At 36.0% G+C, this 19,511-nt stretch overlaps 1 protein-coding gene across 1 annotated transcript in view; it reads left to right on the forward strand.

Annotated features, from left to right (window-relative positions):
- The window catches only part of LOC150100341 (uncharacterized), a 330,657-nt gene that overhangs the window by 297,039 nt on the left and 14,107 nt on the right, over window positions 1-19,511 (forward strand). The window contains exon 8 of the mRNA XM_090402716.1: window positions 8,123-8,165. Within this exon, the coding sequence (XP_090258842.1) occupies window positions 8,123-8,165 (43 nt within the window). The remainder of the gene's footprint in view (window positions 1-8,122; window positions 8,166-19,511) is intronic.

Genomic DNA, 19,511 nt, shown 5'->3' on the forward strand with positions numbered 1-19,511 from the left:
CTTGTGGTGAAAACCATCCAGTCCCAAAGCTTTATTGACATCCAGAGTTCTCAATATCTGAAACACACTCTCCTCCTTTACCTCTAAACCTTGACCCTGCCCTATCCCTCTAGCATTAAAACTGACTCCTCCAGGATGAAATACTCCAATAAAGTGGTCATTGAACAATTCCACTATGTCCTCTGCATCAGTCACTCTATTCTCATTTTTATCCCACAATATCATTCTTCCACATAGCTAAAAAATTCCCTAGGATTTTCTTTGGATCTTAGGGCCAATCTCCTCTCATATTCCAGTTTCGCTTTTCTTACCACACTAGTCAGTCTTCTGGCCTGTGTCTTATATTCTTCACGCATCCTCTCTTCACCTGTCTCCTTATATCTCTTCCATAGCCTCTTTTTCACATGCAATTCCTGTTTAATATTGTTCGTCATCCGCTTTACTCCAAATTGTGTCCTCTTCTTCACTCGTGGTATACAACTTACCATTGCTGCTAACAAATATTCTTTCACAATTTCCCATGCACTAACGATATCCCGGCCTTCCAATTCCTCCCTCATTTTGTTGTAACAACAGAATTTCATTTTGTTAATGAAATTCTGTTGTGAGAAAAATATGATTACTTTTTTTAATAATAGATTGTCTATTACATATGATATGTGCACTGTGTCTACATAAGGTTAATATTGAACTAAATAGATGCATTGATTTGATTAAAAATTTATTTATTTAGAATGATAACTGTAATTTAATTTCAATGTATTCATGATATGAAAAACTTGCCTGTTTTTTTGAACACTTCAGGTGTGCAAGATTTACTTTTTTTTTTCAAATAAAGCAATGCAACTGTAACACATAATGGCCACTCATTTTTTGCTTCATGACTAAAATGAAAATTGGATGTGCAACACATTGTGGAGTATGCATGGAGTAAAAATAACAATATATTCTGCCATGAGAGAAATGATGGGATTTTTGTAAATCAGTGGCAGATATTATGAAGTGTTTCATATAGAAAGAAAAACATTTGAAAGTTATCAAATTTTATTTTACAACAATCACAACAGAACAACTGTTGGGGGAAAGAAGATATGGCAGGTCAGATGTGAATCTGATCAAGTAAGAAGTGATGTGAAAGAGCAGGAAGGAAAGATTAAATTGGTTCTTATGAATAAAGAAGTGGGTAGCAAGAATGTAGAGAATGAGAGAACAAGTGTGCAAGACAAACAGGTAAACTCAGGGTGGACAAGGTAACACAATATGAGAAAGGTTGATGCTCCAAGAAAATGTGAATGCATATGTAGACAAAAAGGGAAGGGAATGACTTGTGATCAAGAGAAAACAGTTGGATTTGAATAAGGTTCTGGGTTGAGTAAGAAGAAAAGGAATTTACTAAAGAAAAGTGAGAACTCACATCTAATAAGTGGTATCAGTGAAACTTGTTATAAATCCAGGAATGTGCTGCTATGTTTGTATACAAATGCTAGAAATATCAGAAACAAGGGAAATGAAATTGATTTTATTAATTGACTTCATTAACCCCAAATTGTTGGAATAAGTAAGACATGGTTGGATGAGGATGACATCCTGATAGGAATAGGATATGATGTATTTCGTGAAAATAGAAAAGGTAAAAAGGGAGGTGAAGTGCTATTGATGATAGAGAAAGAGTTATGTCCATACAAGATAGAAAGGCAAGAGGGGGAAATAGTGGTAGTGGTTTTGAGGCAGTGTGGTGTGAGATAGAGGTGAAAAGAATGAAATATTTAATTGGATGTTGTTATAGACCTGGTAATGTGCATGGTAGTGACCATGAACTGTATAATCAAATTAGCCAAGCAAATAAGAAAAGGGTGATCATTATAGGCGATTTTAATTATGGAAATATAGACTTGGATGTTGAGATAGCAACTGAAAGTAAAGAAAATGAGTTTTTGAGGGACAACCACCTCAGATGGTATATGACAGAGAACACAACGAGAATTGAGGGTCTTGGATTTGATCATCCCATCAGAGGATGGTATTATAAATGAGGCGTCAAATTTTCCTCACATGGTTTCCATCCATGAGAGGAATAAGATAGGTGTGAAATGGAAGAATGAAAAGGTTAAACATGCAATACAGTGAAAAAAAGGCATTACGGTGACAACATAACAGGAGTGGTAATAATCAATTCCATAAAGAATACAAAAAACAGGCAAGAAGAGTGACTTCATTGGTAAGGGTAACAAAAGTTCAGTATGAGCAGCAGTTAGCTAATGAAACCAAAAAAATTCATAGGAAGTTCTTTTGTTATGTAGCCAGCAAAAATAAGAGCAATTATGGTAGGACAGCATTGATTGGAGAAAATAGTATAAGGACAACTCTTGAAGAGGATATAGTTGATATATTTAATGAGAAGTTCATAAAAGTGTTTCATTCTTGTGAATGTGACATCATGGAGAGTTTGAGAGCAGCGGATGATAAGGAGGAGGATGATAAGTATATGGGGAATTAAGCAAACTAGATATAAATAATACTGTGGGACTTGATATTATATCACTGCATATTTTGAAAGAATGTGCCAGGGAGTTGACATCTTTGTTTATTACAATTCTTGGATTGGGTAAAGTTCTAAAGGAGTGGAAGGAAGGCAAGATTGTACTTCTTCATAAAGGAGGTGACAGAAGTCAAGCATCAAATTATATACCAATCTGTGTGTGTGTGTGTGTGTGTGTGTGTGTGTGTGTGTGTGTGTGTGTGTGTGTGTGTGTGTGTGTGTGTGTGTGTGTGTGTGTGTGTGTGTCAGCTGTTGTGGTTAAAGTGTTTGAAAGATTTGTGAGAATCAAGATCCAGAATTGGGTTGACAGCAATGGTATTATCTTTGATGAACAGCATGGATTTGCTAAAGGGAGGTCATGTTTAGTCTACTTATTACAATAAGGTGATAGCAACGTTGGATGAGAGATGGATGGATAGTAGTATACTTAGACTTTGCAAAGGCTTTGAATAGATTACTTCATGATAAGTTGATAGAATTAGAGTGAATAGGGTTGAATATTAGACTAGTGCATTGGATACAAGAAGAGTCACTAGTGGTAGACCTCAGGGGTCTGTTTTAGTTCCATTGCTGTTTAATGATATTGGGGATATACTGTTGTTTGCTGATGATGTAAAGTTGGGATGAACTATGAGGTATAAAGCAGTTGTGCCATACAAGAAGATTTGAACAGATTGATTGAATAGGAATGAGAGTGGGGATGCCAGTTCAATGTTCCAAAATGTGAGATTTTCACATTTGGAAAACAAATGTGGAATGTAGAATTTACTCTTGGTGGAAATATATTGTTGGAGGCAGAGGCAATAAGTGATCTTGGGGTGATGGTGGTAAGGATCTAAAATTTAGAGGACATATTGTCAAAATTGTGAGGATAACACAATAAATTCTGGCAGTGATATGCAGGACACTGACTTGTAGAAGTAAGGAGATTCTGGTTCCATTGTATAAGGCACTTATTAAGGTACATATGTACTACTGTGCACAGATTTGGACACCTTATTTTCAAAAAGATGAAGAGATGTTGGAGAGGGTCCAGAGGTGATTGACTGAGGTCATTTCTGATCTCTGGAATGTTCAATATGAACAAAGGTTGAGACAATGCAATTTGCAGAGTTTAGTGGATAAGAGGAAGAGGGATGACATGATAGAGACCTACAAGTTAATAAGGGATTGTTATAAGATTAATGTTGAAGACTTTTTTCATAAAATGGTGGGAGATTCGGGGAGAATAAGAGGTCAACTCTGGAAGCTGTAATAGGAGGGTGTAAGCAAGGGAATGAGAAGCAGGTTTTTTGTATGGAGAGTTCTGAATGATTGGAATGCGTTGCTTGAGAGTGTGGTGTCTGTAGAGAATTTGGATGTATTTAAGGCATGGTATGATGAGCTGTGTATAACAAAAGGACCTCCTAGATGTGACTCATGGGGTCTTAGGATAATAATAATAATAATAATAATAATGAGGGCATGCAAGGATTAGAAGTTTTAGATGTGATAATTTCATCAGTAGATGTGATTGTGAGTCCGGATTTGCCAGTTGGCAAGAATGATCATGATGTGATCACCTGGGTTGTGGCTAACCATATGAAGACTTCTGCATGGAAAGTATATATATATATGTAGAATTACAAGGCTAGATCATTTCTTCTACACTGCCTACCTGTGAAATCATTAGCTATCATCGCCCTCCTTCTTTACTTGATACTATCAATCTTGGTAGCAAACCTACAATTTTTCCTCTCTCACATTTCTTTCTTGCTTCTTCCAATAGACATTTCATATCCTCTTGCATACTATATTTGTCAATAATTAAATTATTAGTACCTACCAGAACTACCATCTCTTTTACCTTTTCTTTTTTGTTTATTATGCCTTTTCTCAAAATATAAAAATTCTTAATTTCATTCTGACTATGCAGTGTTTTCTTATTGACAAATATTGTTCCATTCATCCGCACTCTCTTAACGGGAGTATAAATATTCTTGGCTCAAACAATTTTATTACAAGAAGCACAAATCACAATTCTTTACCAGAGAAAAAACAGTTTATTTTTTTACTTTATAACCAAAATTTATCATACAAGATAGAGCCTTTCATTAAAGCCACTTTACAGTTTTAGATTTCACTAATTCCATCACTTGTTCTGAGAAATAATTGATATCATTGGTATCCATGAGACAGAAGATGAAACTTTCCATTTTGTGTTTCTTCGAATGTTGAAATAGAATGTCTACTTCATATCTTCTTTTTATTTACTGTTTACTTCTTGATAGTCTCACTTTTTCAGTCTCTGGATTTATTTTGCTAAGATTCTCTTTTCAGAATCCTGTATTAATATATTCTGACTGTCAGAAAAAAAAAAAAAAAAATCAGCTAACACCTTTTTATTCCTGTATATGGGAGTAGGTGAGGCCATTTAGCCCTATCTAACTTTTGGAGACTGAGTGAGCAGCTCAATCTCCACTGGTACCCAATCAGAGATAGATGGCCCAAGGCTATCACTAATTAAGCGGTACGCAGTGAAGAGAGACGGCTCAAATGTGCTGCCATCTCGTGGTCCTAACCCTAACACAATATATTTAATGTCTGAAATAATGTGGGTTCTACGGTCGATTTTCTTGAGTTTACAGGACGAAAAGCCCGAGTTTCCGGGAGGAAAAACATGCTTGCCCGTGCCAGAGATCGACTAACTCAGGAACCGGTCGAAAAAAGGCTTAGAAAAATTTCCTCTAGTCGCCGACTAGACTCGAAACCAAGTCTTCCTTCGTGCGGCCAAGCGCCGTGGTGTGCAAATGCCACATCCACTGAGCTACACAGGCAGATTCTGACTGTCAAGTTTTTCAAAAACTTCCTAAAAACAAAATTCTCTGGTCTGCATTCTCAAACTTCCATTCTCTCTCTCTCTCTCTTCTAGTTTCTTCCTGTTACTCATGGACTAGATACTCTCTGTCAGTTGTCAATCACTAATCAACCTCCTTGGTGAGCATGAACACTTGTTCATCTACGTGGCAAGCAAGAAGACAGTAATGGCTGACATGTCAGTGTTAGCAGAAAGAGAATGTCTTTATGGTGAACGACAGACTGCTTAAACACTGTACACTTAATGATTGCGAATTATAATAAAAAAAACAACATTTAGATTAGTATAGTTATCAGATATGTAGTAAGTAGTACATTAATCTCAAATACTTTACATTTTTAACATAAATATCAGTTTCCCATCGGACACGTCGCAAGTGCCGATTATACGTGGTTATGAAACCAAACTAATAAAATACTAATGTATAGAAGCAATTGTAAAAATATTCATAATTGTATATTATGACTGTTTTTACAGTTGCCTCTCAGAAATTCAAATTCACTTTTATTGCCCCTGTATGTTGATTCTATATAGAATATAGTGACATCCAACTAAATATATCATTCTACTCACCTTCACCTCATATGATAGCACTGGCGTTTGATGACTGCAACAAACACATGACTATCTTGTCAATCTCATTCTTTTTTTTTTTTCTTTTGAAATATTCAAATATTCATTTTTGACAAAAGATTTAACTTGGAGTTGGGAGTTGACTCCCAACTCCATACTTATTTTGGATTGTATGTACAACATATAAAATAGTGGTATTACCATTTCCAGCAGTTACAGACGTCAGCTGGAAAAAGCATTTTGAATAAGGCCAAGTTCATATGGGCCTACTGAAAATACTTAGAAGAATCCAAATTATTATAAAGAAGCCATCAAAGGGAAAGTTCAGGGTGGCATGAATAATAGAGACTGCTTAAAAAAATAGCCATGCTCCTGCATATTCCATTTCTTATGAACAAGTTAGTTTTAAACGACTAATCAAAAAAATTAAATTTAATGGAATATGCACTTCACTTCACCTATATAGATGACCATTGGGTCACTATAAAGGTGATAGTCCTGACATAGTCTCTCGCCCTCTAGTGCTATTTTAAGTAAACTATCAGATCCAGCCCAACTCTCACTTCTGTATAGTCAAGGTGTTGATGAGTTAGAGTCTTGTATTTAGCTATCTTTTATTGTTCCTCCAAAGTGGCTCTAGCCCCTGAAGGACAACAGTTGCTTTAGCAATGCTCACTTTAATATCATGTTTAGACTGGTCATCTCTATGTTGTACACTTCCCAAGTAAGTGAATCTTTTGACTCACTTACTTGGGCATCATTTTAGTTAATGATGAAAATTGAAATTTTCATCATTAACTAAACTTTTCATAGGGTTTTTGCATGAAGACATTCTTTTTGATTTGCAAATATACTGGAATATACTGCCTGCATAAACATAATACAGTAGTAAGACTTATACGTTGGTTAGACATAACTGGTAATTAATTTACGGAATTAACAACGCATATGAAGTATTTTAATTAAAGATAACTTTAATGAATCACTTCTATATTTCGGCAATGTCACATTGCCATCTTCAGGAACATCAAGATATGGTATGTGCACTAAGGAACTAACAAAGCAAATGAGGAAGAAAGTAAGAAACTACTTTTGTTCCTAAAGTCCTAATGGTGCCCTCTTGCAGGCTAATTTGGTAGTCTTGGCAGTTGGGGCTGAAGTTCTCATAATGAAAGTCTCCCAAATTTGGGGCAGTTTCATGCACCCAAATTTGTTGAGGTTAGGAACGTTTTTTAGAGCTGCTGAAGATTCTTTGAATAATCTTTCGTATTTAAACTTGCTGCGATGGATTATTTTTGTTTTCTTCCAACGAATTTTATGATGGGTATCTAAGGCATGGTCTGCCAACCCAGAGCGGCTGTACTGGTGAAAACGGATGTAGTCTTGGTGTTCTGAAATCCTGATATTTGTTGTTCTGCCTGTTTGGCCAAAGTAGGACAATTTGCAGCTGCAAGGGACCTGGTATACACCAGGTAGGTCTAGGGGAAGTGGTTGGTCTTTGGTAGAGCGGATAAGGGATGCCAACTTTTTATATGGTCTGTAACAGGAAGTAAGGTCATTAGGACTTTAGGAACAAAAGTAGTTTCTTACTTTCTTCCTCATTTGCTTTGTTAGTTCCTTAGTGCACATACCATATCTTGATGTTCCTGAAGATGGCAATGTGACATTGCCGAAATATAGAAGTGATTCATTAAAGTTATCTTTAATTAAAATACTTCATATGCGTTGTTAATTCCGTAAATTAATTACCAGTTAAACATAATACAGTATACATAAATATAATATTCTGCTGAGGCATGTAAAGCCATTCACTTCTGTTGCCAACATTAAAGAACTAAATCTTGAATTTTATATATAACTCCCAGGATTTTACTGTAAAATTGAAACACAAAACTCATCATTGTGTTGTAGGAATGACAGAATTGTTTTTGCAGTGTGGTAGAGCAGCAGGATCAGGAATAATTATAATTGACCTTCACTGTCTTTATGAAATCGCTAGCATATATAGTAACATTAGGTAAAACAAAGACAAACAAGCCTATTATTAAATGCCATCTTCTGCATTTTGTTTTGGGATTGAATAACACAAATCATAGCACATTCTTTTTGGTAAAATTTGCATGAATGATTTTAAATGATATTTATTTTTTCAGATTATGGAAAGAGAAGAAAAGCAACACCATTTAGAGAGAAACAGTAAGTGAATTATTTTTCATTAATTTTGTATACATTTCACATATGCATCTCAGTGCAATATTTTAATTACTCGACTGAAATCAAAACTTTAATGAGGCTTGTCAAAGCATGTATTATTTTTATACTGTTTGTTATATTATTATTATTATTATTATGGTCTCCATGGAGTCAAAAGATTCATCATGGGAATATGTTGTTGCAGAATAAATGGTAATTCATACTGCATTACAATTGTAGTGAAATCCAAATATAACTTCACTAGTTCTTCTTCTTTGTGCATAAGTAACATAAATAGCCATAAAAATTATGCAAACCTTCTTTTTATTTTTTAAATATAACCAGTCAAAAAGATTCAGTATATTTAATGTATTTTGAGGACCAAATCACTTAGGGCTCAAATCTGTCTAATTAGAAGACCCCCATATAGTCAATAAAAGTGTGTCCGATCTACTGTCCAATCTCACCTCCTCCATTGCACTTTATTATTAGATATCCTCTAAGAGTGGAGGCTTTGGAATGCAGTGACAATAAAGATTTTGGAAGCATATGGTGTGAGGTAGAGGTGGGCAAGACAGGATTTTTAGTGGGGTGTTGCTACAAACCAAGGAGCACAGAAGGTGGGGACCAGGAGATGTTTATACAGTTCAGCTTGGCAAGTGCAAGAAGAATGATTGTTATGGGAGATTTTAACTACAGCAGTATAAATTGGGGAGAGGAACAAGCATGTAGCAATAAGGGAATGGAATTTCTATAATTCTTGAGTTACAGATTCTATTATATATAAATTACATTATATATTAAATTACATTATATAAATTCTATTATATAAATTACAGATTCTCGAGAAATTCAACTTCAAAACGTGCTTCATGACACTTCCAAGACTTTGTTCATTACTTAGCAGACATAAACAGAAACATCTTCCTACTCAGTTTCCAGGAGTACAAGATTTTGTGTGATTGCGGAAAGCCATACTATGGACAGACTGCTAAATCCATCCTTCTACGTTTGGATGAACACCGTAGAGATATCTCCTATAACAGGACTAGAGCTAGCACTCTCTCTAGCCATGTTCTCTTTTCAGCTAACTCAGACGAAGGCCGCCAGCACATTGTAAACTGGACTCAAACTTCTAACATCCATGTGTGCTACGATGAACTCGAAAGAAAGATTGTTGAATCTAGGGAAATTTCTCTAGATTCCTCTCATATCAACAACAGCCTGAGTTACAATCTCTCTGACGCACATGTTGTTTCTGTTCAGTACTGGCGCACTCGCGACAGTGCGTAGTATTCGTTTGTTTGGAACTCATACTTGCATTTTTTCAAACATGCTACTGTCTTTTTATACTTGTTCTGTTAGTACAATTTTAAGTCTCTGTAATTTTTTGTATATACTTCTTTGATTGTGATACCTGAGGATGTTCATGTAACGAAACTAGTAGTATCTTTTTTAAATATATCTTGTCATCTTTTTATCTCTCGGTAACAGTCATTAAACCTTTTTTTTATAATATTCCAACTGAGTAAAAATGAATTTTGAAAATATCTACTTTCCTGATGACGAGGAATTAAATTCACTGGTCAAAGAATATCAGAAGAATCTCAGAGCGATTGGATTATACATCAACAGACTTGTATTTCTAAAAAGATGTAAGTGTAATTCTATTATTCCACGCTTCCTGAATTTTAAAGAATCGATTAAAACCGCTAGAGCTGAAAGAATTTATAGGAGAGCAAAACTAGATCTTTTATCGGAACGCATTTGTGATACCAAACATTGTCTTGCTGCTTATTTTTCTAAGAAGACCTATCACGAAACACGTTTTTCTCATTCTCTAGACAGTTCATCTTGGAACCATTTAAAAGAAATTAGCACTCTTAAAGCTTCTAAAATACAGAATTTAAATAAAATAAAACTCATTAGAAAATATGATTCTCTTAAATATAATCAGGATAGCAAAACTTCTCATTTTGACTCTACCTATCTAAAAAAAGTTGTCATCAATAAGTCTTCCCATCAATTATCTTTGGCAGAAGAAAGCATACTTGCTAAAGGTCTCAACTTTGTCACTGCTCCTACATCCATCCCTAGAGAACATCTCTTAACAAAGATAGAAAAGGCAGCTTCTTTATTACCAAACAAAGAAGCTAACCTCCTCCGTATGGAAGCAATTTTCTCTATAAATAAAGCTAGACCTCCACCTGACAACATTTCTTACTCTGAAAGGAAAGCTATCAAGTCCTTGAAAGATAACAGTAACATAGTTATCCTTCCGGCAGACAAAGGGAATGCAACTGTCATCTTAAACAAGTCTGATTACCATAATAAAATCTTGGAACTTTTAAATAGTGATACCTACTCAGAAATTGCTAATGACCCTACGATGGAACTACACAATAGAACTAATAATTTATTAAAAACCACCTTAGAGTTACAAAGAAACATTCGGCTTTCTCTTAGGTCACTTCATCCCTTGATACCTCGACTGTATGGTCTCCCCAAGATTCACAAAAATAACTGCCCACTCAGACCTATAGTTGAGGGCATATACTCTCCCACTTATAAACTCTCCAAATATCTAGCAAGTTTTCTAAGAAATCTTTCTGGAATTTCCTCTTCACATATTAAAATCTCTGCAGATTTTGTCTCTAAAATCAAGGACATCAAACTTAAAAAAACAGATTTAATGGCCAGTTTTGATATTGTTTCTCTCTTTACAAATGTACCTGCTCAAGAAGTCCTCGATCTTCTCAAGAACAAATTATCAAAAAAACTCTTTGCTATTCTCTCCCATTGCATAAAGTCAGGATACTTCAAATATGATAACAAGATCTACTTACAAAACAAAACTCAGGTCTGGCTATGGGCAGCCCACTCTCTCCGATTCTTGCGGATATATTTCTCAACAATTTTGAAGATAAAGCTATTAACTCCTTTCACTTTAAACCAAAAGTCTGGTACCGCTATATTGATGATATTTTCCTCATCTGGGAAGACGGTGTCAATAACCTCTATTTATTTTTAGACCACCTAAACAAGTGCCATGAAAAAATCTCTTTCACCTTCGAACTGGAATCAGATGACTGCCTTCCCTTTTTAGACCTCAAACTTACCAGATGTGCTGAGAGCATTAAAATCTCAATTTTTAGAAAGCCTACTCATACTGACAGATACCTTCATGCTTCCTCCCATCACTATCCCCCACAAAAATGTGGTATTATTTCCACTTTAGCTCACCGAGCCAAATCATTACTTACAGAAGAAACAGAAATTGAAAATGAACTCCGTTTTCTTAAAAAAACGTTTATTAACAATGGTTTCTCTCCAAAGAAAATTGACAAATTTCTTTCCCCCAGGCACTCAACTACTTCTGAAGATCCCTCTTCCCCAAGAGCCTTCATCTCCTTGCCTTACATCAGCTCTCTTTCACCAAAACTGGCCAAGATTCTCAAGAAATTCAACTTCAAAACATGCTTCATGACGCTTCCAAAACTTCGTTCATTACTTAGCAAACATAAACAGAAACATCTTCCTACTCAGTTTCCAGGAGTGTACAAGATTTTATGTGATTGCGGAAAGCCATACTATGGACAGACTGCTAAATCCATCCTTCTACGTTTGGATGAACACCGTAGAGATATCTCCTATAACAGGACTAGAGCTAGCACTCTCTCTAGCCACGTTCTCTTTTCAGCTAACTCAGACGAAGGCCGCTGGCACATTGTAAACTGGACTCAAACTTCTAACATCCATGTGTGCTACGATGAACTCGAAAGAAAGATTGTTGAATCTAGGGAAATTTCTCTAGATTCCTCTCATATCAACAACAGCCTGAGTTACAATCTCTCTGACGCACATGTTGCTTCTGTTCAGTACTGGCGCACTCGCGACAGTGCGTAGTATTCGTTTGTTTGGAACTCATACTTGTATTTTTTCAAACATGCTACTGTCTTTTTATACTTGTTCTGTTAGTACAATTTTAAGTCTCTGTAATTTTTTGTATATACTTCTTTGATTGTGATACCTGAGGATGTTCATGTAACAATACTAGTAAACTAGTAGTATCTTTTTTAAATATATCTTGTCATCTTTTTATCTCTCGGTAACAGTCATTAAACCTTTTTTTTTTATAATATTCCAACCGAGTAAAAATGAATTTTGAAAATATATATATACATATCATTATCAGCCATTGTCCATCCACTGCTGGATGAAGGCCTTTCCAAGATTACTCCAAAACTGTCTGGTTGTTTTTCCTCTCATGGAATCCAATCCAGTACTTATTTTGTTCATTGTTGATCTTGTCTTTGAGCAATATGCCTAGCCCATTGCCATTTCAGATGTTTCACTCTTCCTATGATGTCAGAGACTTTGGTTTGGTTTCTTATCCATGTATTCCTTTTGTGATCCAGTCTTGTGAAACCAAGCATACTTCTTTCCATGCTAAATTGTGTTTGTTCTTAATTTCTGAATTTCCCTTGCATTTAGTGTCCATGTTTCACAACCATATGTCAGTATAGGAAGAATACACTTGTTAAAAGCTTTTCTCGGCAGGTGTAATGGTAGTTTGGCTTTTGAATATTGAATGTAATTTTTCGAATGCTTTCCACCCAAGCATTGTATGTCTTTTTAGCTTCGTTCCTGGTATTTGTTCCATTGATATCTGTTGTCCTAAGTATATGTAATGATCTGCTTGTTTAATTTTTATTATTTCTGGTTGGACATAGCTATTGAACATAACTTGGGTCTCTGTTTTGCTAGCAATTTGGAGTTCATGGATACGAATCTGTAATTCATGAGCAGTTGAAGTAAAGATATTTATGTCATTTGCAAAGCGTAAATGGCTTAAACATCTTCCATTTATCTCTTCCCAATCAAGAAGTTTGAATATTTCTTCTAGGCACGCTGTGAATAATTTTGGAGATTTTGTGTCACCCTGTCTTATACCTCTCTGTATTTCCACAGTAGAGATGTTTCCATTGTAATGAATTGCTGCTGTGGAATTGGTGTATGCTGATTTGATGGTTCTGATGTATGGTTCCTCCACATGTTGGTTTTGTAATGCTTTAAATCCACATATAACTTTTGATTCCCCCAAAAACGTAACTACTAATAGCCTACTGTTGACCAGAAGCCTTACCAATAACATAAACAGTCAATTAACACATATTTTGTATGTTATACATATTATATATACTGTATCCTTACAATAAGCTAGAGAAAAGAAAATGTTATTAAGAAAATCATAAGGAAAAAAAAATACATTTACAATAATGTACTGTATTTATCAATACCGTAAGTTTGTTGTATGTTTACAAGATGAATTGTCTGTCTCTCAGTACCTAACTGAATATTGTCTTATATGATACAAAATACTGTAGATGTTATACATATCTAACATTACGCATCAAAAATGAAAAGATAATGTGAAAAAGCAATTCATATTTATTTATTGGTATAACAATTCATGCACTAATAACAAGGCAGGAGAGGCAAGCACACGCGGTGTGCCTTTATGATGCATTATGATGCATTTACAGAAATGAATCATAATTTCTGCCTGACTTTTTTGCTTTTTCATTTCTCTAAAAATGTTTCTATAGAGTACCAGTTCTTCTTCCAGAGTTTACTTTAGTTTAAAGTGGATACTCGCAACACTTGAGCTCACCACAATAGCAACAGGAGGTGGCTACGAAATTATTACAGTAGTACAGTATGTGCTACAGTTAATTTATGCGGTGATGATTTAATACTGTATCTTTATGCTTGTTTACATTTCTCTCAACTGCGAATGGCACCATGTACAGTCTGTAAGTGTTTGTGTGTGTGTGTGTGTGTGTAAGTTTTGATAAATTGTAACTTTTTATAATAGATTTATGCATATTTTATCGTAGTAAATGATAAATTAGACTATTATCTACATATAGTTTATGCATTCATGATATGCCTAACTTTTTCTTAATTTTTTTGACAATTCTAGTCTATGCAGTTCTTCTGCGAGTTTCTTCAAATTGTCGCAAATCTCCAAAAAATTTTCCAATATAGTTATTGAAACAAATCCCAAGCAATTCAAACAGGGTCAACTGTATATGTATTCAACATAAGAAGATGCACACAATGAACAGTCAACACCACTTATATCAATATTATTTTTATTATTTATTGTATGATGATTAAATACAGCAAGAAACATAATACACCAAAGTAACAGATGTATGACAATTAAAAATCACATAAAGGAAAGTTTTACAAAGCAATTTTCAATTTTTAAAGCCAGGTTATAGCTTCTGTCGTAACATTATGTATATCTTGTATAGTGCCCTCAAGAGCATATATCGGACAGTCCAGTAAAATATGATCAATAGTTTGAGAATGATAACCACAGTCACAAGCAGGAGAGTCGGTCCATTTCCATTTATGTAGTTAGTGTTTACATCTACCATGACCAGTTTTAATGCGGTTTAAAGTTGCCCAAAGATGACGTGGTAGTCCAAATCTGGGTAGTTTAGATGCAAGGTCAGATATAGCTAATCTGGAATTATTATAGTGTTGGAGCCATTCATCTTTCCGTATATCAGCCAAGTTAAAAGATTTACCAATTAATTCCTTTGCTGTTCTTCAACTAGTATTTCTTGATTTTAATCTCCTTGTGGGAGGATTTTGAATGTCTTTGTGGATAGGTAGGTTAACATTGTTGTTTAAATTTGTCCATAATTTAGCAAGAGCTGCTTTTCTGTGTAAGTTGTGCGATGTTACTGATGACAGGATGCCAATAATTTGGTGTAGATTTTATAGTTCCTGTTATTATTCTCATTGTTTAATTAAGTTGGATATCCACCTTAGAAGTATGAACGCTGTTAAGCCATACTGGGGTGCTTTACTCCGCAGTTGAATAAACCGAAGCCAAAGCTGATAGGTGTAAGGCTTCAGCATCTGCACTCCAAGTTGATCCAGTCAGCTTCTGAATTACATTATTATGAGTTTTTATTTTCTGAGCTATTTTCACTAGATGTACTTTGAAGGTGAGTGTTCTGTCTAGGATAACGCCTAAATATTTAGGTGTATTATTAAAATTCAGGAAAACTCAGCATAAAGAATGGGCCTAAAGATTAATGAAAAAAAGAGTAAATACACAGTTTCAAGTCCCAATAATAATAACATGAATTTATTAGGTTATGTAACAATTGGAAATTATAAATTTGAACATGTGGAAAACTTTATATATTTAGGTTCTATGATCAGTCATGATAATGATACTAGCCTTGAGATTAGAAAGAGAATATCTCTAGCAAACAGATGTTATCATGGACTTTTTAAGACATAAAATCAATACTATTAACTCTCCAAAGTAAAATGAGGATTTATAAAACCTTAATTCGACCTGTATTAGTGTATGCATTGGAAACATGGAGCATGAACAAACAGGATATAAGAAGATTAAGTATTTTCGAAAGAAAAATACTATGAACTATATATGGATCAGTTAAAGTGGATAATGAATGGAGAATAAGGTATAATAATGAACTGTATGATTTGCTTAGGGAACCAGATATTATTACATTCATAAAAATTGGTTGCCTGCAATGGGGTGGACATTTAATAAGAATGGAAGACCTAAGACCAGTAAAGAAAGTCTTTCTCTCTAACTCTAGGGAGTAATAGATCTAGAGGAAGACCAAGAACTAGATTATTATTATTATTATTATTATTATTATTATTATTTCGGGCTACTCCAGGGAGTCCTTAGACTCATCAAGGGAGGCCCTAAACATCTTGTCCACACAACTATTCGACATTCTCACAGTATCTATCATACCTTGCCTTGAACTCGCTCACTGTCATAGCACCCACAACAGACTCTGGCAGCTTATTCCACTCATTTACCACTCTAAAAGTAAAGAACCCAGCTCTAACACCCCTACTAACCACACTCTTGCCCAGCTTCCATAGGTGTCCCCTAGTTCTCCCACCACCAGTCCTGATCTCAAAAATATCCTCTGAATTAATCCTATAGAATCCTTTTAGCAATTTGATTGTCTCAATCATATCTCCCCTTTTCTGCCTATCAACTAGTTTCTGCGACCCACAAATTTTCAACCTGTTCTCATATTGTTCATTCCATAGACCTGCTATCATCTTTGTCACTCGCCTCTGGATCCTCTCCACCTCCTCCCCATCAAGAAGAAACCGAGGTGACCAAATCTGGGCACAGTAGTCGAGATGAGGTCTTATCAGGGCTCGGTACATAGGTACAATAACTTGCTTGTCTCTGCTCGTCAAGGTATTTTTCAACAACCAAGTGAGTTGATGAGCTGATTTAGCTACTTTTGCAATATGCCCCCTAAACTTCATCTCCCTATCCACCAACACTCCCAAGTCCCTGGCCTCATCAGTCTCTTGGAGTACAGTTCCACCAATGTGGTATACTGCTGCCAGTCTTTTCACCCCAAAATGCATAACCTTATATTTTGTCACATTAAATTGACATCCATTCTCCTTAGCCCAGAACTCCAATCTATCTAAGTCATCCTGCAAGACTTTGACATCTTCTGCATTCACTATCGCCCTACCCAACTTTGCATCATCAGCAAACAAATGAACTGTTCCACTTAGATCCTTCCCTATATCATTAATGAACAGATTAAACAGCAGTGGCCCAAGAACAGAACCCTGCGGCACACCACTAGTCACAGGCCGTCTTTTGGACTCTACTCCTGAATAAACTACTCTTTGATATCTCTCCATCAACCACCCACCTATCCATCTCACCAACCCTATATCCATTCCCATGTGTTGTAGTTTACGGATTAGAATTCCATGTGGTATCCTGTCAAACGTTTTTGCCAGGTCCAGCAGTATCACTGTAAACCCATTTCCCTTATCCAGTTCTGCTGTCACCTTGTTATAAAACTTGAGCAAGTTACTGAGGCATGATCTACCCTTCACAAAGCCATGCTGTCCCCTGTACAGTATCTCATTTTCATTAATCCATTCCTGTATTTTTCCCTTGACTACTTTCTCCAAGACCTTGACAATGACTCCTGATATGCTGATCGGTCGGTAATTTGCCACCATAGTCTTGGATCCTCCTTTATGCAGTGAAACTATTTTTCCCTCTTTCCGCACCTTTGGGACTAAACCAGACCTGAGACTCAGATTAAACAACATGGTCAAGGGCAGTGATAATTCCTTAGCCGTTTCACGCAAGACCCGTGCCGGTATACCATCCAATCCCACAGATGTATTCACATTAAGGTTCTGTAATAGACTATTCACCTCCACTTCATTCATCACAATTCCCATATAAACTAATGGTTCCTTCATTTTTTCAATGTCACCACCTGGATGATATACTTTTGCAAAGTGCGCGCTCAGTAACTCCACTATATCGACTGGTTCAGTGACCTCCTTACCATCGTTATTCCTTAAAATCATTTTGCCATGTACAGTTTTTTCCTTGCTTGCAGTATATTGAAAGAACTGTTTGGGATTCTCTTTTGCTTCCATAGCTAGTTTCCTTTCATAATCAGCTTTTGCTGTTTTTACCACACTCGTTACCCTTCTGGCCTGCACTTTATACCGTTCGTGTGCCTGCAGGTCACCCCTTTCTTTAAATTCCCTCCACAGTTGTTTCTTTTTTTGCAGCTCAAGCTTAATGGTGTTATTCATCCATTTAACCCCTACTTGTTTTACTATTCGGACCCTAGGTATACAATCAGCCATAACTTTCTGTAAATGCTCCTTGACCACTTCCCATGCTCTATCGACGTCCAGCCCTTGCAGTTGTACATGCCATGGCACTGATCCAAGCAAGCTCCTAAGCTTGTCAAACTTGCCAGCACAGTAATTCCATATATACCCTGTCTTAATCAAAAATTCCACACCTTTAGCCACCTCCCAGGTCAAGACCTTATGATCACTCTCACCAATAGGTGGCAACATGGTCATATTCATTACAGTCAAATTGTGAGATGCTATTACCAGGTCAAGCACTCTCACACCCCTAGTATTTTCAATTACATGCTGTCTCAGATAGTTATCCCTTAATAATTGAATAAAATCCATTTCCTTCCTCACATGTGTCCTCTCCTCCTTCCAATCAAAGTTACCATAGTTGAAATCTCCCATAATAATTACCCTCTTTCCACTCATATCATCAATTTGTTTATGCATACTATCTCCATCATCTATTCCATCACCTGGTCTATAGCAGCACTCAACTGTATATTTTATTCTGCCAGTCTCAATCTCACACCAAGTAGCCTCAAATGAGCTCCTTTCACTATCCTGCAATACAACTTCAGTTCTCCTTGGCTGCAGTTCATCATCTATCATCAATAACATCCCTTCCCCCCCCCCCCATTTTATTCTCTCTGTCCCTCCTAAACACACTATAACCTACACATTCTATCCCACTAACTATATCATCTTCCATCAGCTATGTTTCACTAATGCCAATAACCTGTAGCCAGGAAGACCAATCAAGACCAAAAATTCTTCCTTCTTGTTCCTAATACTCCTGGCATTAGTATACATGAAATGCAGTGATCCCTTTGTCCCACCCCTATCTTGATGCGTTATTCTAAATGTCTCATTCCCATTTTTTGTCCTTAGTGCTGGTTCAGGTACATTATATACATTTTTACATTCAACTGTCTCACTGAAGTTTGCATATCCACTCCCCCCCCCCCCTTGGTAGTTCTAGTTTCCCTGGTTCTGCACATCCATTTTCACTTCATTCAGCAACACTTTTCCAGTCTCTGCACACCAAGTCCATTCAAATGCAGGCCATCCATCTTGTATAAGTCCTTTCGCCCATCAAACTCATTCCATACGTCCACGAATTCCATACCACACCGTCTGCATAACCTGCGCATAATGTCATTTGCGATTATGGCCCTCCTTCTAAACTCCTCTCTGTCATACCGCGGCAACAGACTTACCATTTTAACTCTGTCACTCTTTTCTTTCGCTACCTTTAACAATACTTTCAAGTCCTCTTACGTTATCCTCCTAGATGGGAGGATAACGTGATGGAAGATGCCAAAACTATTGGGGAATGTAATGACTAAGACAAAAAATAGAGAAGAGTGGCAGAAGCTTCTGAGGAAGGCTAGGATTCTTATTCTCAAATGGTTGTTAAGCCAATGATGATGATGATGATGATGATTATAGTTCAGTAATTTATCTCTGAAGAAGACAGTAGGTTTGAAGTTAGCCTGATGGTTATTAAGATGGAAGGTAGACACTTCAGTTTTTGTTAGGTTTGGGTTTAGATGCCACTGTTTGAAATATGAGTCCAGAATTTTCAAATCATTTGTGATTATTTTTTCAGCTTCATTA

Source organism: Typopeltis vanoorti, chromosome 13 (genome assembly GCF_054136105.1).
Source record: "Typopeltis vanoorti isolate ZY-2024b chromosome 13, IOZ_Tvanoo_1.0, whole genome shotgun sequence".
Classification (NCBI taxonomy): domain Eukaryota; kingdom Metazoa; phylum Arthropoda; class Arachnida; order Uropygi; family Thelyphonidae; genus Typopeltis; species Typopeltis vanoorti.